This window comes from Haliotis asinina, chromosome 6 (assembly GCF_037392515.1).
Source record: "Haliotis asinina isolate JCU_RB_2024 chromosome 6, JCU_Hal_asi_v2, whole genome shotgun sequence".
NCBI classification, from domain to species: Eukaryota; Metazoa; Mollusca; class Gastropoda; order Lepetellida; family Haliotidae; genus Haliotis; species Haliotis asinina.
In genome coordinates, this window is record NC_090285.1 from 9,263,370 (window position 1) to 9,290,189 (window position 26,820).

At 41.3% G+C, this 26,820-nt stretch overlaps 1 protein-coding gene across 1 annotated transcript; it reads right to left on the bottom strand.

Moving 5' to 3' along the window:
• On the bottom strand, positions 1-26,400 carry LOC137288056 (vitelline envelope sperm lysin receptor-like). The gene is made up of 10 exons (XM_067820433.1): positions 26,278-26,400; positions 22,957-22,990; positions 20,718-20,760; positions 18,779-18,960; positions 13,227-13,384; positions 8,308-8,459; positions 6,141-6,219; positions 4,094-4,247; positions 1,828-1,885; positions 1-1,512 (listed from the first exon to the last, which is right to left on the bottom strand). Exons 1-10 carry the CDS (start codon positions 26,283-26,285, stop codon positions 1,382-1,384), a joined length of 999 nt encoding a protein of 332 aa, XP_067676534.1. The 5' UTR covers positions 26,286-26,400; the 3' UTR covers positions 1-1,381.
• Positions 26,401-26,820: the final 420 nt, after the last annotated feature.

Consider the following 26,820-nt stretch of genomic DNA (forward strand, 5'->3'; position numbering starts at 1 on the left):
CCAAGCTTGTATTCTCACGGCCGTTATGAACTCATGTTCAGGGGAAGAAATGTAATGAATAGGAAGCAGTACTTACACTCAACAAGCTTTCATAAAACCTTAGAATACATGTACAGTGGTTCTGCATTTAGTATGTCACAGGCAGTATTTGCACACCCAAACTAGTGCTTGCTAATGATGCCAAAATAGACAGTTATGTTCGTCAACATCATTGTATGTCAGTTCCCAATTGTGAAAGGGATGGCAGGGTAGCCTAGTGGTTAAAGCGTTAGCTCATCACCCCGGGTTCAATTCCCCACATACGCACAGTGTGTCTCCCAGCCGTTATATTGCTGGAATAGTGCTATACGTGGCGTAAAACCAAACCCAATCACTATTGCGTGGATCGATACTCAGTAAGTTCAGTCACTTGAACGTGTGGACCAAACGCCTGTTCAGAGACCACAGTCAAAAAGTTACCCAAGCAAAGAACCATTAAGTATGGTCAACTTCTTATTGCTAACAGAGACGATTCCATGTATTGTCTTGCATCCTGATCAAACTGTGATCCAGAATGCCTTGTACTCACAACTTCCAGAATGCCAATCTATCACCATGCTACTATATTACCGAGTACCACGTAAAATAACACACGCGAGCAAATATACGTTGTGAAACACAGACAGATAAACCTTTCATCTTTCTATTAGCCGACATAGCACTGTACAGCTATCAGATGAGTTGTCGCTGTCAGCATTGACTACGACAACATCCTTCAGCTCCTTCACAGCACCTGAACATTCTTCTGAATCACATCAATAACAGACAGTAGCATCTCTATCACCACTGGCCAGACATCAAGGCCACCGTGCACTGTATTCTGTTCACTTTGCCATCATTAGGAGGCCTTCGAGTGTGTGTTTTCTATAGCCATACAAGGTGATGTAAGTTATGTAACTGCTCAATTTCACATGGAGATAATTACATTCGATGTATTTGTTGTTTAACGCCGTACCGGGACGTATTCAACTTATACGGAGCAGTCTGGAAATAGAGAATCTAGTGATCAACAGTAGGAGCATCTATGTCATCGGGAAACCATGGCACGTGTCCATGTCAGCAAGCTTGAGCACTCCATCCTATTAGTCGTCTCTTGAAACAAGGACGGGTTGTGGAAGACAGATTCTTCCCCAGATCTTCAAGGGTTGGCTGGGAAGATATGATTGTGTCCCATCCGGGAAGATCGATGCTGTTGATAGGGTTTGTCTGTTGTGTATTGCCAGGCCGTCATATGTGGGGAACATTGCAAACAAATCCACCGAGTCCTTCAAATAATCAGACAGGCAAAAAAGTCTTTCATTTATTTCGAATGTAATAAATTAATATGTGATATGCACAAATGTTAGCGTTTCCTCAATCGGGATCTCCGTCTAATGGCGCCTATTAGACTGTGTCTAGTCCGATACTGCAAATCGTTTCTGACGTTCGACGGCATCACCGGCACGGTCTGTGCCATCAAATTGAACCAATCATCTGAAGCAAAGGTGGTAGAAAATCAAATGGACCCACAGTCCACTAAATGTTCAATTTATTAACACCAATCATAAAAATAAGCACAGTTAGAAGCTAGTGGGTAAAGGATGTTAGGGCATTATCCCTGTTAAGAAAAAAAGAGACAAAACGTTCAGAATCCAAAATGTCATTATGAGAGATATTGCTTCCAATAGGCTTGCCGTTATTGACATGTGGTTTCGTTTTTAAACAGAATAGGAAATTGTTGAATTCAACTAATCAAGGTGGTAGTCATAGCCTAAAAATGTTTTATTTTTTCATTCACATATTAAGTACCTTGTCTGTTTGATGTCTCCACTTCAGATCGTCGTTTTCTCCCATTAACGCAGGAACTCTGCAAACGCGTAATCACGAGGTGTATTGTCAACAGCAATATGTCAGAAACTGTCATGAGTGGGATGGGTTTAAGCTGATTTAAACAGTATCAAAAACTGTGCATAAGTATTGAGCAGCAGAAACATGTGGAGAGGGCATTTGGGGTTTACCAATCAAGTCTTAGGGTATGTAGCTCTGAAACCTTGAAATGAAAATATAGGGCAAATTGGCATTCGAACGAACAATAGCTCAATAACATACAACAATATGAAAAGGGTGGGAATACGGTTCCGTTTCCCCACATTGGTACGATGTTTGAGAATCAGTTCTGATTCTCCACACAAATCATCTGTGACTGAACTACGAACGGGCACTTCATTACAGTATTTTACTCATATGTGACTTTTTAAATCGCTGAATGAAATATTTCAAGAATGACGTTTTGTGAAGAAATGAATATTACCCACGCCGAAAGATAATTCGTAGAGATAAGAAATGGAGGTTGTCCAGTACAGCTGCAGTGATGTAGCTAACCTGCGTATGCAGTTATAGTTGTCATACAACGGTTTTCTTGTGAACGAAAACATCCTTTAACAAAGGTTTCCTTCAGTACAGTAGAACATCATACACCAAAATCGAATTATATATCAAGGGGATATCAAACGGTCATCGCAGAATTTGTGGTGTTCAGTGCCAAATATTTGGTAGTTTTCGAGCATATGCAAAATAAAAAATAGAATAATTGTTAACAAAACTGACATAACATTTTGGACAGCCATGACATAGTTATGGCCGTAAAAGCATTTCGATCAGCCTGCCTCCAGATTTGGACTGCGTTTTGACAGTGTAATATTGTTCTGTCAGTAACGAGGGGAGTGTTTGTATGATGTATGACAAGGAAGAAATGAGTAAATGGGATTTTCCGACAATCGTATAACACGTGACCACTTCAACCAATAAGAATTCAGGATGGCACTGAGCACAACAAACATGTAATTATGAAACAATAAACTTGTCATAACTCCAGACCACTGTTCCTTTAAATGAACGAGTGAGTTTGGGTTTCCTTCATAAACCAGGCTGACAATGAGTACTTTCCCTGCAGGGAATTTCAGTGAAGGATCATGCCATCAATATGAACCACCGCACATATTCATATCTTTAGACAACAATTTGAAAGTCGCCCAACTTCTTATTAATGTGCTCAGTTAACTGCTGGAGCCCCCCTCGAGACTGACAAGACCCCCAAACCTTTGGCAAATGCGTTCCAGTTGTTTTAAGATGTGTTGCTGATAGCAGATGTTTCTTGTAACACCGGGATACTTTATGAAGAACGACATGCTGTATCACTGAACCAGCTTTGCAAATGCCGTGACAATAAATAGGGAATGTTAGCGAGAGTGCTATCCTGAACGCCTTCCCATCGTATCTTTGGTTGGTATCCAATACTAACCCACGGTGTTAGCACAGTTAATTTGATGTGATAATTATGTTAGTAAGTTCTGTTTTATCCAGTTTATAGCAATATCCAGACTGGGGCACTCAGTGGTTCATCTGCGGAATCGAACGTAGTTTTAAGTGAGTGCGTGAGTTTAGATTTACGCCGCACTCAACAATATTCCTGCTTCACGGTGGCGGTCTGAACCAGGCAATCCAGTGATCAACAACATGAGCATCGATTTACGCAATTGGGAGCCGATGACGTGTCACTGACCAGACCACCCGATCCCGTTAGTCTCTTCTTACGACAAGCGTAGTTGTCTTTCATGGCAAGAATGGGTTGCTCGGTGCTTAAGTTAGGTAGCCTGGTTGGAAATCTATGTCTGAAAATTGTGAATGGTCGCAGTTGATATTACGGGTTTGCATATATTCAAATATGTCTCTTACAAGGAACTTACCGATACCCTAAGCGACTCTGAAAATTTCATACAAGTACTGGAATCGTAAACAAATCGTATCCGACAGATCCACAAAACGTTCGTAGCACTTTGACCTTCGTAAACCAATGGTTACTACAGAGTTAAGACAGGTCGTAATGTTACGAAAGCCTGGTGTATGAGAACACCTCAATGACTGATGCTATATGCTTCGACCTTCGCACTTGGGATATCGTGACATGCATTTCAGTGAACCTGATATACTGATGTCACCTTGGCCTCTTCCCGACATGCAGAAGACCAGATCTTCATTGCATTACTCAGTACTGCTCCTCCAGGAGGAAACTTACCCCATCACAGTTCTTGCTGCACAAAGTGAAGTTGCATTCGAATTTTAAACTGGAACTCCCTCCCAAGGTAAACATTTCAAACAAAGGACTTTTGGTGGTCAGGCCTTTTGTGAAGAAACCATCAGCTGTGTTGAATACAATCCCATCTCCGCATCTGGAACAGAAGTGACACCAGGCGCTGACCATATATCATACTTGTTTCAACCTGGTGGAGTAACATTGGTTGTGTATTATGATAATCTCACGGCGGCCTACGAAACTGATATCGCTAAAAGATACAGCGTAATTAGGAACCGATGACGTGTCAACTAAGTCAACGAGGCTGACCATCCGTTAGCTCGCCACCTCGTACGACAACGGCAGGCATGGGTTGCCTTCAGCGTGGCGAGCGAACGATTTACCAAGTACGCTTTGTTACCGCCCCTCCAGATATGTAGTTATGCCATCTTTAATAGTTTTTATATTAATCTATTAACTATTATTTATGGAACAAAATAAAGTACGACATTTAATCAGAGAAGTAACGCGAGTTCTCGTAATCAGTCTTGATGAACATGTTCGTCGCATAAAAGTACAAAACAATAGTTTACTAGCAGATGGGATAGGTGGGGTGGCCCAGTGGTTAAAGCCTTCGCTGGTCACGCCACAGAATGGGGTTCGTGTCGCCACATGGGTATAATGTGTGAAGCCCATTTCTAGTTCCCCGACGGTGGCATTCTGCTAAACGCGCTTTCAAACTGCATTTAAGGCCATATTCCGTACAGTGATCAACCGTCAAGCTATTTGAGCAAGTCGAATGCAGTTCTATTCAGTGGTTACTTAGGTTTACATTCCCAACAAAGTCGATCATGTCCACGGCCAAGGTTCACCTTACAAAAAGGGTCTGCCAAAACCTAACCCGACTCAGACTTCGAAAATCGGGCAGGAAAAAGAACGTTGATCCATGCCGTCCTGAGAAGGTCGCTGCATCATGGTCAATCTGAACCAAGCTGTGATAGTTATCTAATGTGATGTCTGGTCCCATGATGTATATCAATGATCATAAGATTATCCACAAACACTCAATATCCAGCTTTAGGCGCGGTAGTTTTAGTTTAATGCGTTCAGTTATATAGGTTAGCAGCTATTAAAATAAATGCTTACTGGACATTTGATGAAATACCCAATATTATCTGGTACATGATCATAACACGGCATCTACTCCTATCATGTCTCAAACACAGCCATATTTGCAATCTTACTATAGTGTTATATAATGTCTGATAATTTTGTAATTAATGATATCTATCTTCGAAAGACTAATTTCGAGTTTATTTTTACGCCGAGTTTAAGAATATTCCAGCGATATCAGGGCTGGGGATACCAGAAATGGGCCTCAAACACTGTAAGCATTTGCGAAATGGAGCCTGAGTCTTTGGCGTGACGAGCCAACGTTTTAACCAGTAAGATACCCCACCGGCCACTGGAAAACATATGGAAATAAATATGGCAGGCATCACTGTAGTATTCCAGTCAGGGTGTTCGCAGTTCTGACACCGCTAGAGCATCATCAAAACGAGAACACCAGAAACACCCTTCACATTTTCTATACTTGGGGAATCGAACCAGGGTGTTGGCCGTGAAAAGCAAATGCTTTAACCACTTGCCTATCCAAATTACAGTAATACACAGACGTCGATAACGTAGAATAAAGAAAGGGCTATAGATATTTGATTCAGAAATCATCCACAATACATGATAACATGCCTCTGCTTCATAGACATGGCTGATTCAGTGAAGTGCCTTACTTCACAATACTCCAAAACAGTTTTTACGAACACGTGTTCGTTGGAGAGGAATTGTTTAAGGGGCTGGCAACAGCAGAGCCGGTGCAGACCACCAACAGGTTAACGAGGTCTGGCTCTATGTTTAAATTAGCCTATTTCCAGCAGGAAAAGCTTTTCCCGGTAGAACGTCTAGTTCTCGATAAAGGCGATGTAAAAAAGTTAAAAACATGTGATGAGCACGGAAACGCTTTAACTAAGCAATCTACATGTAATGGACTTACCCCGCTCTCAGGATGGCGTAACGCTGCTGACCGCTGATGGCGTCACATGACGTTGGCCGAACGCCAAGTTCACTTCCGCCTGGAATTATAGATTATAGGTTATCGGCAGTTGGAACCCATGAATTAACTTTAATTATTATACTAATTGATCAATTTGATTTTATCAAACATAAGGTTCATTGGTGTTATTTATTTTCCTCAAGATATGTCCGGGAGTGCTTCGTACAATAAATTATTGAACTAATACACATGAGAATGCTCGAGTTGTTGACTTATAGGTGTACTAATTTTACTAAGTAACATACTTGTACCAATTAAACATGGTTTAAATGGCGAGAGTCGTATGATAAAAAACGTAGAAACAAAAATGTAATATAACAAATCATAACGAAACGTTAGCATCTTGGCAGCCTAGGGTGTTCATCCAGGGAGGTAAATGACAATCGCGAGTATAATATAGCGCTTTGCGTATGCTTTTCATGTAAAACCTCACACGGAAAATAATTTTAAAATAATAAGAAAGTTAATTCAGTTAAAACATTTGTATTTTGGATGCAAACGTTAACAACACCCTTTCCCGGGAGCTTGTCTGATGTTTTCACTACATTCAGCGTCTAAAAGACACGAATTGGACAAAGATTCTGGTCCATCGGTATCATTTTGACCCGAACATCAATAATTATTCTTATCCCAACGGCCTGAAATTGTAAATGTTATTGGCGTTATCGTAGGTTTGGATGGATTTACGCATCTTTAACCACATTCCAGCACTGTCAGATTAGAGACGTTGACCTTGAACTTTATACCAATGTCAAACCAATTAAGAACGAGCGCTTTAACCACCGCCTAATTTAACATTTTGTGTCACTACATGAGACAAGTTAAAACATACAGACTTCAGTTACCTTATTAAACGAAAATCACTGCTTTTCGTAAGTAAAAACTGGCAAAGAGACTTTAAAATTTAGACTGATCTGATGATACAGTCGAATGTAAATATGGGTGTTACAGAGAACGGATTTTCCTTGGGAAAAACGCTCATGATCGATCACCTTTAAGAATTTGATACTGAAAAACCTCCGGCGCTATGTGCTTCGAACGTATTGAGATAATAGGTATAGCCTCATCGGTTCTGTCGTAGAGAAGATCTGCATGATTACATTAATTATGAACTGTTGGGCGTGTGCCATGATGTGGATAGACAACACTACCTTAAATGTTCAAGTGTCTTTAACGTGCAAAGGTAGGTTCGCTGTACATATAATGCGTGAGTAAGTGCAGCTTATGACTGTGTTGCTTTTCGTGAAATCGTAATATATCTGCGGGACAAAAAAAACAGCCTGGCCACGTAACCATTCGAGATCAACATTACATCGGCAATATACGATTGTTGTCAACATTACATGGGTGAATGAGTTTTGTTTTACGCCGCTTTCAGCAATATTCCAGCGATATCACGGCGCGGGACACCAGAAAATGGGCCTCACACATTGCACCCATGTGGGGAATCGAACCCGGGTCTTCGGCATGACGAGCGAACGCTTTAACCACTAGGCTACCCCACCGCCCCATTACATCGGTGACACACGATTGTTGTCAACAGTAAATTGGCGATTCACGATTGTTGTGAACATTACATCGGTGACACACGAGTGTTGTCAACTGTACATCGGTAACATCGATTGAAGGTCAACAGAACATTGGATTATTGTCAGTGATGACATTTTAAGTTGAATCAACCCTGACATAAACAGTATTTACACATACATTCTGATAAAACAGAATAGAATAACACTAAATGTGGTGGTGAAAGGACATGAACCTATATTGTGTTGGTCATTCGGCAAGCATCGATCAAATAAGTAAGTCAGCAGTGCTGCCTGTTTTCAGGATCAAGTCGTCGAGTCTTCATGCAGCAACGAGTTAATCAATTACCACATGCGGATTTGTTAAGTTCAGTATGTTCTGCTTTACTAACTTTACTAAATGGAGATGGACATGCTCGTCGTCTGGGCTGATACACGTCACCGATTGGTGCTCTTGATAGCAATCACAGCTGTCTGGACTACTTTCCGTTATTCAGCGTCGGCATGCGGCTAAAATATTGTCGAGTCTGTTAGCGAACATAAACATGTATAAAACATTTAGCTTGTCTATGAACACTCACTCGTGGTGACAGTGGCTGTGAGGGAGACTATCCTGCCCAGTTTGATGGGGGTGGCGGACAAGTCGACCCCGGTCACGCTGCTCACCACAAGGTTCACCGTGGCCTTCGATCCAGGACCCACGTTGTTTTTCAGGACGGATGGCGCGATCAAACTGAAATGAAACAATGTGTTTTAATATTTTCAGTCGTCTTTTATTAATTACTGTGCACTCATATAAACAGACAATGGCAATGGTCAGATGTGACTACATATTCTGAATTAAGTAGACATTCTCCTCTTTGCTTAGGTAGAGATCCATCCGAGATTCGAGCCCAATCCTTCATCGTATGGCACCGAATAATTGCCTGTACAGTTAACGGACAGTGAGCCACTGAGGATGGAATCTTTGAGCTCTCTTATTTATGAAACCTTGAACAGCTCAAAATTGACGTAAATCCGGCACTTTAACCCATTCGTTCATGTTTAATAGGTACTTCTATTTTTTGTCTTGCAAATGAAAAAATAAAACACACTCTCCCTACATATATTTAAGACCATTCGTGATTAAACTCTAGTCGAAACAAATCCGTGGATGCTCCCATACTTTGCGATAGTTTTTCACATATTCACATCTCTAGTCAGCATCACTCCAAAAGAGATCAAGGTTGAGCTTTCTGGCATCCGAGACCTCCCATACTTTGAGATATTATTTGGCATATTCCGGTCTCTATTCAGTATCCAGTAGAAGAATAGTATCTGGGAACCAGAGCAATTGGGGTCGGCTTTCTCGGTATTTATACCTCCACGAATCAACGCCATTCCAGGATTATCTGGAACATTGTGGAGATTCCTGAACTCGCTCGAACTGCGTAGTGTGTCCCGTTTGAGCCGAAAAATAAGGACCAATGAGTCTTTTCACAAACAACCTTCACTAAGGATAACCTAAAGTTCCATTCTTCAACGTTGCACTAATGTGACCTTAGTGACTTGCTATTTCATTAGTGCTTTGTGAGAGGAGGCCCATGTGGACACCGTGACCCAGGCTCCTGTTTAAGCGCATCGATGTCGTTGACTGGTACTGTCAGTAATGCTAGAAAATGCTGTTTGGCTTGAAGATCTTTCTAGAGGTGATAAAGGTAGTGCGTTGTACATATTTCAGCTCCCCAACAATGTGCCTAATGTGCCGATTACACACTCCCATACATTTCAAAGGCACTATACAGGAGCGAATTCGGTACCACGACAACAAAACATTATCTGAGAGTTCAACAACTGAAATGTGAAATAGACTTCACATTTAAGCTATGACTACAGTTGGTGTAAAAGTTTATAATAAACAAATAAATGTAGAATTGTGTGCTACTGTACTTAATGGTCGTTTCTATATTTAATAATTATCAATAAACAATTTAGTGTTAATAACTACGTTCCCGCCATGCATGCACATGTCTATTACAGCGTTCACTAAGGCCAATGCTATGAAGTCGATTGTTGCAAATGTTTCTAAGCTTTTAGTACTTGAAAAGGAGGTAAAGCTTTCATTGATTTAGAAAGGGTTTAACACCGAACCTGTAGAGCAGTTGGTATGTCTTACCAGCAAGTTTACAATATTGTGAACAAATCAAACAAGACAGGGGTCGTCGTCTCAAATGCAAACATCGGGCGTAAAACCATCCTTGATAACTTTAACACGGGAGTGATCGTACAAACTGTAGAAGGAGATTCCACCTACATGCACGAGTAACAGTGAGGAAAGTATGGGACAGCATTGCAACCCTGAAGTGGGGTGGGGTAAAGGGCAGGGGGCAGAGGACCATGTCCTTGACATTGCGCGGCAGTACCGTCAACGTGATAGAGTGAACATCAGTGTTGTGACACCTGTTGTGATCCAAGTGCATGAGGAGCCGGATTCAGTCTCAGATTCGGATCAAATCTTCTTATGGTCTTCATTCCAACGTCTGTTATTTTTTATTAACAGGTGTACGTAGCACCACGTTTATATGTCGTTTAAGCAGTTGATTCTACACACATTTGGTCATTATATATTTACTTTAATGAAGTGAATATTTTCATACAGGGACATTTCAGGAAACAGAGCAAAACAATGTTGTTGGTACTGGTGCTGGAGCAGTTGCTTCATGAACACCTGACTGTCCCTTTCTCTGTACTCCTCCATCGTAACAGACAGTGAAATGTGTCAATATTTTAATAATAGTTTCTGTAACTCCTTGTGTTTTTGCAAAAACAATTCCCAGATTGAACATCGTACCATTGAGCTTTATGTTTATATGACATACAGGTAGTTAATGTTGCTTTCAAATAACGTTCCAGTTGACTTTCTTTTCTACGGGTTTAGTATTTTCATCTGTAAAAACACATTTCAGGACACGTCTCAAAATTATTCCGTCGGTCTACATTATGTAGATGTTTGTTACAGTGTGTTTCGTTGTTTCAGTAACTTTAAGATCCCTAATTTTCAACAAAAGTCAAAAAGCATTTCCGACAGTACTTTAACCTTGAACGTTATTATCCCGAAGCGTGTCAGCTAAATGTGGAAGTATAAGGCAGTCTAAGGTATTGGAAAGAAAGGTTTTATACTCAATTTTTAGATGTCTGGACAAACACGATCAGTGGCGTCAACAAGCCAGGAAACAAGGCAAGCTGACCTGAACAGCGAGTGAGGGAGTTAGTTAGTTTACACCGCACTCAGCAATATTCCGGCCATATGGCGGCGGTCTGTAAATTGTCGAGCTTAGGCCAGACAATCCAATGGTGACCAGATCGACGCAATCTTGATAAGATGGCATGTGCCAACCCAGTCAACAAGCCTGACCGCCCGATCCCGCAACTTGCCTCTCACAAGCGTGGATTACAAGAATGGGTAACACGGATCTTCGAACCAGTAATTACTGCTTTCTGGTACACTGATGAACGCTACTTGTAATTTTAGTTTTTCAGACGTTTTGGTCACCGATGCCTTTGTGTTTAGGTCATTCGTTTAACTGCACTTAGTGTCAACGCCAGTTTGTGGAAAACAATTTTTGTAGAATCTCATGAACAGTCTGCCGATTGCAAATAATGAAGCGAATACCTGAAGGAATACGCTTATAGTCACATAATAAGCGAGTGAATTGTAATAGACTTAGTAAGGAATCTCACGTAGCCATAATAAATAAAACCAAAAGAGCGAGTTGGGAGGTGGGGGGGGTCAGCTATGTTGGTCAATATTCCTTATTCCTGTTATACCGTATCGACTGAATGTGGAGGGATGAGATAGCTACATGCTGAACTGCTGACATCGACCCATGCCTTTGGAGTTACCATTAATACGTTTCTAATGTGGATGTTGACGTAACGGCAACCATTGGTTTTGCCTGAACACACATAATTTGACACAGGTAATAAATGTAGAATACTACCAACTGTTGCGTAAAACAATATCACTAGCGTTGGTCAAAAGAACATTAGAACAAACGTTCAGTCGGGAGCGTTATTGTAAATAGTCGGTTCGTTCCTGTTATGAACCCGGCCCTTTACCGAGACCAATTCAAACTGAGAAACCCTGGTTTCTTGGAATCAATACATATCTGTCACTGGAATTTAGATCCTGAAATTGCGATGTTTTTATTGCACATGTGTGAAATTGGGGTCGACGGATCAGTAAACTAAGTAATGAGGGAAACCTTCCCAATAAACACGTCCGTCAACACCACGGACAGACTTAGAATGGTAACATTGCGCAGATGCGGGAACAAGCACTCCGGGACATAGCCGGGTATGTAGTGCTCGAAGAGGTTTACATTCCATGCATAAGACGGTGTGAATGATAGAGAATCTCAGTTGTGAATATCTCGGGCTTGAACAGAACACCGCTGGTGTTGCTTTGAGTCCAGTGGGTTAACACTATCATAAAACTCATCCCTGTTGCATCCACGGCCGCTGGTAAAGGAGTGTTCCATATCGAGCTGCGATTTCTGTTTGATCATCTGTACCCAAACAGCCATTGTGATGGCTTTCGGGATTACTCCTGTGGGGCCACTTTAGGCCGATGGACGCTATGCCAACGATGGCGCGTTCTGATTGTCAGTTTACCACAGGCAGGATGCTGTCCTTTAGCTTGAAAGACTCTACATTGAGCAGTGGTTCCACTTCTGAACTATCTGTTCCACACAGGCAAGACCTCACCTTTACACTGCGGGACCCTGTGCCATGCGGCGGTCGTCTTGACTGAGGGACAATCTACACCAAGCTGTGTACTTCAGAACCATATCTTCCAACACAAACGATGTGCTAACCTTCAAGATTTGAAATTCTGCACGTCAGGTTGTGGTGCCATTGCTGAACCGTCTGTTCCAATACAGGCATGGCGCTAACCTCTAGGAACAATCTACACCGAGCGGTGATGCCCGCTGGGCGTTGTTGCTGCAGCTGGTGCACATTCTCCACCCAGCTGTGATATCTCACTTAACCACGAGTTCACACCCAGAGATGGTGTCGACCTTGCATGCACTGGAATCCAGTGGCTGGGGATATGTTCCCATACTGGAATGAGGAACACGGTAAAGTTTTACAAGTGTTCAGCACTTATGTTATTCCCCATACACGAAAAGGCCTTCACAAATTTATACCAAATTACCACTTACCGATATGAAGATAAACTCGTTCTATATAAATACACCGTCGTAGGAGGCGTCCTATTGTCTTCCGGTTTGTCAAAACCTCAAACAGAATTGACTAACTTCTTTGACATTTAGGTGTTTATCACGAAGGTAGGATTGCAGTCACTTGCTGGATAACGCTGTTTGAACCTGCACCAAAACGCCTGTCTCGTCTGTATGCTATTCCTCCTTACAGAACTGACTCGTGAAATAAAAATGCTCGTACTTACGATACAAACTAATCGGCTGAGTGTATTAAACTGATCGTATTTGGAACTCACCTATCACCAATTTTGTGTTGTTTACTAGCACCCTTGCCACTTGGTCCAAAGGTGCACGTGACCCTGTATTCTTCCTGCACTTGATGGAGAGGGTTACCGGGTTCGCCAAAAGCAACAGTCACCTTCAGTGTGTACACTTTTGTAGAGTTTCCACGTTCCTGGAAAATGAGGATTTTTAGATTTGTAGATTTGTAGATCATTTTGGGACTAGTTTGTTAGTTTTGTGTCGCACGTAATTGAGTCTGGAGGAGACATTCTACAGATTGGCATTATGTACATCGATCTGTGAACATGATATTTATCTCACAAGTCACCGAACATTGGGTTACCTCTAACGTCAAAACGCCAAAGAATTGTTTGACGCCGCACTCGACGATATTCCTGATACATGAGGCTGTGCTCCGTTGTTCAAAACAACCTTATCTCTTAAGGTCAACCTTATCTCTAAGATTACAACTTTAGACCTTTACTAAGGTTAGCCGCCCATTGCACGAACCAACCTTAATTAAGGTTAACCTTAAGTTAAGGTTGATATCTAAGGTTGGACCCACCCAACCTTAGCGCCTCTAAGGTTGGGAAGGGAATATGGTGGCTGCTTTTATATTATACAGCGAGACAGAGAAGTTTTAGGAAGCAGAGAGTATACAGAGAAAGAACGAGTCAACTTGACACGCTGAATTCATGTGGTAACCAGGGACGCTTCCATTACTCCTGCGCTGAAGAGTTCAGCCTTAGTTAAGGTTGCCCTAAGGTTGTTTTGTGCAACGGGCGTATCATTTTCTTAAGGTGATCGTAACTCTAGCCTTGTGTTTAAGGTTGATCTTGTTTTGAACAAAGGAACACTGGTCTTCAAATACATGAGTCCGAAGCATGTCAATCCAGTGATTGACATTAGCATCGACCTGCACAATTGGGATACGAATACAAGTGACTAAGTCACCGAACCATACCATCTTATCCTTTAGTCGCCTCTTACGGCAAGCATGGCTTAATGAACAATTCCAATCCGGATCTTCACAGGTGATGTCTGCCTGTCTGAATCGTTACGTCGCTTCTTCAGGTCGTCATATGGACATCAGCGATAGATATAGTTCAGGTGATGTATAACTGTATACGTGAACAGACAGACCAAGAGAACATTGCTTAATTTCACCGAGATGTAAACCAAAGCGAATGGAAGAGCGAGCGAGTTAAGGCCTTTTAGCGGTATTCAAGCAATATGACAGCACACCAGCTGATTTTACTGTTTGAGGAAACAGCTATGGTGTACAAATCAAACGCTTGTGACCGAGCGAGCTTAGATTTAATTTGTTTTAGCAACATTAAAATGCCAGTGCGGGAACTGCAGAAAAGGGCTTTACACATTGTACCCATGTGAGGAATCGACCGCGTGTCTTCGGCGTAACAATCGAACCCGTTATCCACTATGCTCTTTATGACATAGAGTTTACCGAGCATGTATTTGGTGCTGACAGAAACATTTTGGGAAACAGGTATTTGAATTCATAGCATTTGTGGGTGCCGATGTAGAAAAATTGTTTCAGCCCTTAGATGACCGTAAGTCCTACAGTTAAGTACAGACTGTAGATAGATTTAACGCCAAGGTTTTTTATACAACAGCACCCTGATCTCCACATCGGATGCAGCTCAGCAAAGCGAATTGCGGCGCCTCACCTAATAGACCACCAGTTCTCACATTCCACACCTGTAGACACGTTGCCCATAATGTTGAGCAATAGAGACGACTAACAGCCGACGCGGTATTTAAGTTAGAGGCATCAGTATCGAAATTAATGAAGAGGAGGTTCAGACACATCAAGCATATACTACCCAGAGCCAAGATAAGATGAACCTGTATTCAAGAGTCCCTAGAACTTCTGAGCTCAACGTGCTGAAAGGCTGCATGTCGATCGAAACGTTTGATTGTTTTTCGTAAAGAACGAAATCATATCCAGTTGGTTTTAACTTTGTCATGTTGACCATGACAGAGGTTGATGTTTTCAGCAATGTGGCACGAAAGTTCGGTTGATAGAGACGGTGGTCTAAAAAATCAATTTCGACTGACGCAAGACTTAACAGGAAGCTCCCGGTTTCTATTCATGACTGCATTTCTGAAATTTTCTCAAAGATCTTCAGAAATACTTATCTTCTTCCCGTAACCATGAAGTTGTTCGTGAATAACGCCGCACTTAGCAACATGCCGGCTATATGTCGGCGGTATGTAAATAATTCAGTCTGTACCGGGCAATCCGCTCATCAGCATCTCGAGCATTGATGTATTTCGTTTGGGACTATAAAGTCAAACAGTATAAACAGGCGCAGAAATTGAGTGAGTGAGTTAGTTTAGTTTTACGCTGTACACATCAATATCCCAGCTATATGGTGGCGGTCTGTAAATAATCGAGTCTGGACAAGACAATCCAGTGATCAACAACATGAGCATAGATCTGCGCAATTGGGAACCGATGACATGTGTCAACCAAGTCAGCGAGCCTGACCATCCGATCCCGTTAGTCGCCTCTTACGACAAGCATGGGTTGCTGAAGGCCTATTCTACAGAAATAACCCAGAACTAACCAGTACGCAGAAAGACGGTATACAGAGGTAGGTGTACTGGTTCGGCAGGTTTGGGTTTTTTATTATAATTACGAAATTAGTACTGCTATCTTCGTTCACAGTGCTAAGTCAATCACCCCAGGCACGTGAAGGATTATGCTTCGACAAACTGGTAAATATGTCTTGTCACAATTTATGGATACTTTGTTATTTTAGTTATTATTTCATTGATGACACAAGTATCATAAACACCACCACGTGCCAGATTCAAAAAGGTAAAAGCCCCTGTACGGCCGCCAGGTGCGCGTTGTTATGGTCGGAACGGCATTCCACGGCATGGTAACATTTAGCGTGCTGACTTAACGCTGTACATCGAGAGCAGAAAAAAACGAAACACGTCTCTTATCCCGCCGTATGCTTATCTTCACGGTTAGCGAAAACAAACAATACATCTTCAAATGAATATTTCTGCTAAAGAATATGTTCCTGCTGCCTCAACAGAGTACCTTCGACCCCCATAAATCAATGTGACATGCCTCCTCTCAGTCGCGGACATATTGCTGGAGGAAAATCAACGTTTTTTTTTCAAAAATGATTTGAAGGGACCATCCCGCGGGAGGCGAGAGAAGTTCCTTTGGCAAAACATGTGTTTTCTTGGGAAATCTATTTAACGAAAAGCTATCGATAATGTTTACCACGATGACATGCAATGCTAAAAACTGTTTCGAAGTGTGTTAAAGGCATTTCTGTTGTAATCGATCACAGTTACTTTTTGTCCGATATGTCTGAGTTGTTTTGTAAACAATTGTTCCCAATTCTATGCAAAAGGTGCAGAAACAATATTCGTTGCACTTTCCCATTTGTCAGCATCATTTTGAAGCTCAAGGGTTTCGACATGTAGTCAACATTTATGATCACCTTTCCTTTCGGGCATTTCTCTATATAAGCTGACACGCCATGTTGCCGATGCCGTATTCAGAGGCCATAAAGACTCGCTCACTTCAACCGGGAGATTACGGGAGTAGTTTTGACCTAACATTTACGACCAGACTGGTATGGATGGTCTGTGTAAAGCTGTGTGCGTCGGTTGCTTTAGCAGCGAATTTAGGTAAGTTATATTGTTCGCAACGGCGCGTTCATGACAACTGAGCTTTTATAGCTACGAGCATACACGTAATAGTGTTAATGCGGATTTGTACCAGTCATGTTATGCTCGCTCACTGGGATTCGATATGTAAAAGACAAAGAATATTCATCCCGAGAATATCAAACCTTGTTGTGTCCCTTTCTTACAAATTCTAGGCCAGGTAGTAACAAGTACCAGATTTTTAAGAATCATTTTGTTTGAGGCAGATGGAAATCACATCACCCTCCGTCTGTCCACTTAATTCATGTGAATTTTACATGCTGAATGAATGAAGACACTCATTTACTTCAGTAAATACATAAATATTGCTTTGACGGCGTACAACTATTATTAACAAAAACGCCTCACTTACCACTTATAATAAAAATACACACATTTTGCATATGAAATTAAAACCATTTAAAAGTGTTACAAATCTTGCCAGACACATTTATACTCAAAGAGAACTTTAAAACTTTCCAAAATTGCCAATATTTTCCCGAACAATCGTCAAACTGTCATTGACTAAAAGGCCAGGGTTTATTTACGATTCAAATTCTTAACGGTTTGTTTAACTGCCAAACCCATGAAAACAAAAACAAATCCAACTGAGACAGAAAGCAGTTTTTATTGCGTGTCAGTGATTTCAGAAAACAAACATCGGCCTACTTCCATTTTTGTTGGCACGATTACATTTATAAACTCTTCCGTATTTCATGACAAAACGGCATTTGAACCACTTTGGTTGACAGCCTAAAATGTCAAGTTAAAAACGGACAGATCAGATACATTGATATGGTATTACATCATTTAGTAGTAGATCTAAGATAACCCTAACAACACCCTTCATTATCATTTTATGTATATGTCCCAACTGATACTATAAGTAACAAGTCATTGTGTTTCATGCATGGATATAACAAATGACGCCCTGCATGGTAACCGAGAATTCCTGTACGGTAACCTAGAATGACGAGACTGGACCAAGCAATACAGTGATCAACAGCATGAGCATCGATCTGCGCAATTGGAAACCGATGACCTGTGTCAACCAAGTCAGCGAGACTTTATAACTCACTGTTGTCGGTATGGCCTGATAATAACACAATAACGATGAAACCCGTGCCATGCCGTCAATATCTTATTGGCTTCTATTTTGATTCGTGATCTTATGCTTAGTTTTTACATTTAAATTCGGGGTTGGTGAATTATTTTGAGGGCAAGTAACTTTCAGGCATGGCAAGCCCATCTAGCGAGAAAAAAATTGGAAACTATTTAGCACACTGGGAAAGATCAATGATTCTGTGTTGTGGTTTCTGATTTGATAATAGTCTTGTATTAACTGATGGACACTTCGAAACTTTGCTCTTAAAACCAATAGATGAAAATCTATACGCGGAAACTATTTCTGTATGTAGTCAGTATTTTAATGCAATCTGATGACTCAACGCGGTAATCATGAATGGTCGCCTACAATATGCTGTAATGAAGGATGGAAGTGTCTGTGAACGTTTGTGGAAATAGAACATGTCACCGATGTAAAGGGATACCCTGCTAGGACTGACCCAAGTCCCTGTTTAGATCTTTTAATGCCGAGGTCTAGGCAAGTGACAGACCATGCACAGGTCAGAAACTAGGGGTATGGAACAAGTGAGTGACGTAGTGAGCGAGTCCTGTGTGAGAGGAGAGATAGAGGAGAGGAGAGAGAGAGGAGAGAGAGAGAGAGAGAGAGAGGAGAGAGAGAGAGGAGAGAGCAGTAGTAGCCAACTGCTGTTGACGCCCAGCCGCAGCGACGCATGCCGTTTACTACTTAACTACACAAGCACAGCAATCATTTAATGTCGACATAGGAATGGGTGTAATTACTTACAATAAACTTGCAGGGGGACAATCCTTTTGGGTAGGAGACAGGAAGGGTGAAGTGGACTCTGTCGACGGTGGTGAACGGCACTGTCTTCGACCCCGAACACTTGCCCTGTGCTTCAGCCTGGAGATCTGTTATGACCGTCACCAAAGCGTCCGTGAGGCCATCGCTGCCACACGAGGGTTTCACTGAAGGGGGTAAAGAACTTGATGAGATTATATATTCATTGATCATACTAATTTCGATAGTTAAAAATTACTTTCGTGTATGTTGTGAGAATATGATTTAGCATTATCTGTCATTATTTAACGTGACGTCTGCTGTCCAATGGAGGGCGCACTTTGAGCGATAATCCACCAATATAACGACAGGGAAAACTAGAAATGGGGTTCACACGTTGTACCCTTGTAGAGAATAGAACCCTCAGAGTCTTAAGGTGTCACGAGTGAACGCTTTAACCACTGGGCTACCCCACCGGGACTATGCTTACCTTAATCCGACATGCCTTCAAATAAGTTACCTATATGACGGTGGTCCGTAAATAATCGAGTCTGGACCAGACAATCCAGTGATCAGCAACATGTGCATCGATCTACGCAAATGGGAACTGATGACATGTGTCACCATGTCTCACCACCCGATCCCGTTTGTTGCCTCTTACGACAAGCATACTCGCCTGTTATGGCAAGCATGGGTTGTTGCAGGCCTATTCTGCCATGGGACCTTCACGGATCTCACCATTTCATACCCAAACAATAATCACAAGACAATGTAATATTTCATTATTATGTTTTGATATGACAAGGTAAACATGCAATGTCCAGGAAAAATATTAAAATGTCAACATTAATTCGACATAACATAAGTTCTTCAAACATCTTCGAGCCCATATGGGTCGACTCATCAGATCTAACTTCAGTAGAGTCTGTCAGTTTTACGCCGCACTCAGTAATAATCCAGCTGTATTGCCGCGGTCTGTAAATAATCGAGAACAGACAATCCAGTGATCAACAGCATGAGCATCGGTCCGCGCCACTGGCAACCGATGACATGTGTCAGCAAGTCAGCGAGCTTGAACATCTGATCCAGTTAGTTGCCTCTTTCGACAAGCATAGCCGTCTTTATTAGCAAGACTATGTTGCTGAATGCCTATTCTATCATGAACCTTCACGGGTAAACTTCAGTAGACAAAATATCCCTTATTTTTCGAATGTTATAGCTCGTGCAATAACACGAAGTCCACGACAGTAAAGGATGTGGTTGGTACGTCTCCGGTATTCTGTAGGTATACATCATCGTATACACCTAATAGTGTACATCGATGCTATAGTCCGTTTGGTTCAAAAGTGGACGGAAGACTAAGCATGATAATAATCCAAACACTATAGCAACTGTGTGAGTTTTTTGGCAGAATTTTTTACTTAAAAGTATACAAGTTGTTTCATAAACTAAGTATTGACACAGTACATTGTTGCGACTGAGGATTGCGAAAGGGGCAGCCAGGTGTTCGAGAAGCAAGTGTACAAGTGCCAACAAAGTTATTTATTCATTAACCTATGCCGTCTCCATTATCTCGCACACCTGGCCGTCCCTTCTTTGCAGTCCTCACTAGTAACAAATTGTGAACGGTCAGTATCTTAATGATAGATTGAACAACGTGTTGAACAATTCTGCAAAAGAACAACAAGTTGGTATGATGTTTTGATATCACCAGCGTATCACTGAATATTTTACGTTCATCACACGTTTTGAGTTAGATCGCTTTTGAGCCAAACAGATGTCTTTGATCACTTAATTGTCTGGTCCAGGGTATTTACAGCCGTCGCGATATAGTTGGAATAGGTCTGTGTGCGGCGTTAAATAACCGTCAACGAACCGAAAAATATTTCATCATAATTACAACGTCAAAACATTATTCAAATTTTGCCGGATCCAGCCAACGTACCTTGCATTATGTAACCTCTCGGTACTGCAGCGTTAGGCATCGTCTGAAAATTCATAACTCCATGATACACAATTGCATACAATGACATCATTTCAGGTGAGATTCCACGAATTCAATTAATATTAAAATTAGACTGCAAACACCGTGACATATCCCGGCGAAGGTTTGCCATTACCTTTCTCGAAGGTTTCAAGAAAAGATCTACAATGCTACTACCCATTTGCAGGACACGCTAAAGGCACTGAATGTTGCTGAAGCATAAATGAGAAAAAAAAAACAGTTTTGACCAAAATACACTATGGACTATGAAGGTCTTTGAATTGGATCCCGAGGATATTTGTTGTTCGAGTGAGTCAGTTTAGTTTAAATCCGCACACAGCAACATTTCAACTGTACCGCGGCTGTCTGTAAACAATCGAGTCTGGACCTGACAATCCAATGATCAACAGCATGGATATCGATCTACGCAACTGGGAAGCGATGACATGTGTCAGCCAAGTTAGCGAGTCGTACAATGCAATCCAATTAGTCGTGTTATGCCACAACCATGCGTTACATAAGATCAGTTCTAAACCCGGATCTTCACGGGTCTTGTTAGAGGATCAATGAGTTAAATATGGTCAAGATCGCCGATCTTGTGGATGCATATAATTGTAATCGAAATATGCGGAAAATTGATTAGTCGTGATGCAGTCATCGGACTGTTTGAACAAGATTCGATTATTTACAGATGATAGTCCTCTGGCTGAGCAGTGGCTAAGAACGTTGTTGAATACAAGTCATCTTTACACACTGCGGATTACGCTTGGTACATTCGTTTCGTACACCCCAATCGCCTCTTGAAACGCATGCAATAGCAGGTACATTTGAGGTCATTCGTGTCACCTAATTGCACATGTGAGTGTTAGTGCGCAAACGCATCTCGTTCAGTCAGTGTTAATGGAATTTGAAAACATTCATCGAAACGCAGCCACTTCGGGGACTTAAATTTCCATAGACACTGATTGCACGAGATTTACCTGCGAGTGAACTACACACGCTTCTAGATTTCGTGTCTCAAAATACAGACGGGTTACATCGCTTACACCAGACAACAGCGGATTGTATTGCTGAAAATAAAACATCCTGGGTCCAACAAGCCTACACCGATACCCATTTTCATATAAAGAAGGAAAGGGGTGTAACGCGCACAAAGTTGTCAAACACCCCACTCTCGATTATGGGCGAATTCTGGGTGTTAGACAGCCGCAATTAATATAAAATAAAGCCAGATAAATTCCCTTTCGAATTAATCCACAATTATCAAAATCGGTGCACTATGTACCGAGCAACTTTGCTTGCAACTCGGGAAAAGACATTTTTTTCATTTGTACGCCAATAACCTGCCTACGAAAATCATCGCCTTTCGGATAAGAAATACTTAGTCTACGTATTTCACTTAAAACACCCGATCGGGGAAAGTAATCGCTAGATATTCAGCTTTCGTTCTACAACCTCTCAAATGAAGTAGGGTTATTCCTTTACCAGCAATACACGAATATATTGCGAAATTAGCGGTATCGAGTGATCGAGTCCACGTTTGTCCTTCACCCTCAATAGGCTTGCACCAACGACAAGTTGTTGTCTGATTGGTCAAACATATAGCACCAGTATTTTCATTTCTTGGCGTGCTGTGTATTCCAAAATTTCCCACACAGAGTTCGCCTATAACCGGGTTGGGCGTTTGGCAACTTTGTGCGCGTTACATCCCTTTCCTTCTTTATATGTATATGGATATCAGTGAAGGCTTGTTGACCCAGGATGTTTTATTTTCAGCAATACTAGCCCCTGTGCACCAGACGTTAAATTTAGGGTTAGGTTCGAAGGTCAAAGGTTTTATAGTCGGGGTTAGATTTGGTCAGCATTAGTCGGTTTGGAACATTAATACAGTTAAAATTTAAATAATTGGGGTTAATAAAATTAGTTAAATTCTTAGTAATTCATTAAGTCAAAACTTTACATATTTTTTCCAGTTCTTCACATTTGACCACAAGTGTTTTCACATTTAGTTCCTCAGAAATAAATGTTACCACGTTTAGTTCCTCAGTTTAACAGTTTTGTGTCATCACGTTCAGTTGCTTAGATTAATTTAGCAAAGATATTTTTTCCAAAAACAGTTGCTCATAAATGTGAAACAAGCAATTGAGCATAAATGTGAAACACAAGCAGTTGAGCATGAATGGGAAACTTGCATATCTACCACAAAGACAGCTGAAATGATGACGAGTGCAGATCTGAAATAGAATTGTAAACACTGGTCAGGTACAGTAGAAACAGTGAGTGGAATTAGTTTTACGCCGCACGCAGCAATATTCAAGCTATGTGGCGGCGGTCTGTAAATAATCGAGTCTGGACCAGATAATCCAGTGTTCAACTGCATGAGCATCGATCTGCGCAATTGGGAAGCGATGACGTGACAATCAAGTGATCAGAGTCACGTGGTATGGAAAGCATGGGTTGCTGAAGCTCTATCCTACCCCGGACCTTCGCGGGTCTACAGCAGAAATAAAGTGAGAACGTGCTGAATACCGCTTGCTACGTACATGTCTTTGTTTCAGCTCAATGTGAGAGTGGACAAAGTCAGGCAGGTCTCTGATGTTTACTATATCAGTAAAACTCACTAACCCATGCGTCGACGACCGAGTTTATTTTAGTTTTCGCCTTTTAACAATATTCAGTAATATCATCGCGGGGAACACCACAAATGGGTTTCACACGTTGTACCAGATGTGTGAAATCGAACCCGGCGTGACGAACGAACGCTTTAATCAGTGTTGACACCCATTGCCATACAATGGGAGCAAAGTAGGATTCGCAGTACAACGAATGTAATGCACGTGTCCCCTGTTATCTAGCAAATCGATATCCAAATTTGGAGATTTGTATCTCAAATATTTAGGGAACACGGGAGAGCTTGAAATTTCTCGCTTTTCTTCTGCCAATTTTCCTGATCAGAGGGATGGTTAGGTTTACGTGACGAGCTGTGTAGTGCTATGACTTTCAGAGCTTGCCTATTTCTTATGTGCCTATTTAATGCTGCTACACGAGTGAGTCATATCGGCAATGCTTCAGCCCTATCGTGACTAAAACAAGCTATGCCATTGGAAATCATGGTAAATAATAAAAACCCCAGCGAGAGAGTTTAGTTTTACGCCGGTAGGACACAAAAAAAGTACTTCACATATTGTACCCATGTGGGGAATCGAACCCGGATATGCAGCGTGATGTCCTACAACTTTAACCACCAGACTACCCCACCGCTCACCACATGTGCAAACAAATATGCATACATGCTATGTACTCATGTAAACCTTTTAGACGTAAAAATGTTAAACCAGTTTCAACCATCAAAGCGCCACTATTTGTTCAAAGACAGATTATGGGCGATTAAAAACAATCAGCAACCAGTTCGAAACAACGCATTAATCTCCTGATGCACCAACACAACACTAACCCGAGAGACATCGACAGCGTGTTTGATTTTGTAATTTATCAGCTGCACCGAATGTTTCGAATTCAATTAAGCTCGTATAAAACTACAGGTTGCATGGTCCTTAATTGAAAACACTCTTCATGTTCATATTATTCCCACGACTATCGTTTTGTTTGCGTTTCCTAATTTATCATAATATCCCTTGCGTTATGGTGGAACATTTCACAAATCCCGCATCTGCTATTTCCTTTTTCTGACAGTTCCCGCATTCAGCGTTTGCTACTTTGTGGAAGTCCGGCGAAAATTACAGGAAAACCCATTCACAGTTTACGACATTGTGTTGGCAATAAATGCAATCTATTAAGTATAGTTGGAACACAAGAAAGCCATTGTCAGAATGTTCACCCGAGGAATAAGTCACTGAAATACAGGAACGTGTCCACTTGGTAATGATCACCGCCAAACGCAAGTAAACTTGTTATGTCATACATGCAAGGACTCTAGTATGTCGTGACCAGATTTCTCAATAAACAACGGTTAAACGGGGGTTGGGAAGTCTAACGATGCTAAACACAAAACTGACAACCATCTCCAATAAATAACACTTTTCCATTATCGATAAGCGTACTGAAACAATACGTTCCATGATTCCTGCAACTAAGACCGGCTATTCCCAGAATCAAAATTGATATAATCAAAATGATGCATGAAAGGTATTTTATCCCGAGAATTGGAAACATCAATGAAAATCCGAAAATGTTTATAAAGGTTGTTAAAGTTAACAATAAACAGGCACAGTAGAATGTTCTTACGAACCAACATATATTGGTCAATAAAGATTACTATAATCAGGGATAATCCACCACATCGGACAGTTCCCCTGCTTTTATCGGATTAACAGAATAGTACATACGAGGTTCAACAGAAGGTCCAGATACACTGTACTTTTACTGCGACGTGAAATGATTGTATGAGGAAAAGAAACAGAAATACCCAGAATTACTACTTTTTTGTTCTTTTGGTTTTGGTGGGGTTGTTGACATTTCATATTGAATTCGAGAGAGATTGGAAATCTGTACCTATTTCAGTACGAACGCGTTCGGACGTTTATAATACTTCCGATGTAAAAGTTGTAGATACATTCATTAGCAACTAGCCGATTGTAATCGATATGGTTAGCGTAACTGATCATCTCTGAAGAACGTCTTTAAGCACACAAAAATGTGAGCGAAAACGGAAAGGTTACTTCCGTTCCCCCATACTCTTTCTTCCGCAGATTAACAGAGGTATCACTTTGTGGTTCAACGCAATAACAGTGTACTTAATTTGGGGGCTTTTGGTCCTCCAGGAATTGCTGTTAGGTTATGTGAATAATTCTCGTATATATCAATTTATAAATATTATTTTGGATGGGGGAACGTGAAAACCACTTTCCGCAGAAACAAATATAATGCCCTTGTGGTACCCATATGAGGATTATTTTACTTCAAAAATCAATCTATTTTCTAGAAAGTGTCGAACATATATTTTTGCCCCCACACCACTGTTTTCGGACAACCAACTACTTCTGCGACTACTGTTTTGTAACGCCGAGGGCATGATTTTGTTTCTCAATATTTGAGAACAAAATATTTTCAAAAAATATCCCGTGACCATCAAATTGAGTCCCTGTGAAATGAAGCCAAACTGGAGGTATATGAGCAAACTTCCTCTCTTTGTTTTAATTACAGGTGCGCAACAGGCCAAGCAGACGGACCAAACCATGGCCAGTCCCAACTGATGAACAAAATCATCCACAAACCGACAGTTTTACATCTCTATCGCAGGAACCAGTATACTTTGCGAGACCACTGACTGCACGATAACGATCGATTAGCGTTCGTCGGCGCGGAATTGTTGTCGGCGAGGCAGACGACATTACACTCCGTCGTTCGGCTTATGTCATGTAATGGCGAATGTAGCTGTTTGTGTTTTTCACAATCTGAAACTTTTAGCTCAGCAAGTGTTACACTGAAAGAGTCAACAAGATACGTGATTATATTTGTAAGTGAACAACTTGTCGCTTGGTTCAAGTTTTTTTTATCTCACCCCGACATATCCGCCTTGCTTCGTCCATCCGCCCTGAAGCAACTGTGCGCCTGGTCGTTGCATGTTGATGTTTAGGACTGCTCCACGTGCAGTGCATGCAAAACCTGCGCTGTTGCTAATTGCGAAGTAAAAGCGCAAAAATGATGTGACGCATTTTCAACACGCTTTGTCCAAACCAGCTTTTAAAAATGAAACCCTTTGGGCAAAAGCATCATGTTAAACATCAATATTCTATAAAACAACGGAGACTTCAAATGTTGCATTAATGAGCCCATTACATTTTGTATCGAAGGATGGATAAAACGACTTTTTCAAATGGTAAAGCTCGTTTCTTGGCAAAAGTAAAATAAACACGATGATAAATGATTCTGGGATTCAGAAAACGAGAAAAAGCGCCCTTTACTCCTAATTCTTTCTTCTGCCACCACATGACTGAATATTCGACGGATACATTGGACTTGCAGTGTCCGTGTATGGGTTGCTTAAAGTGAAGGTCAAAAGAAAGGTCACCGATTTCATTTGTCCATGGGAAGCCCTTGAACT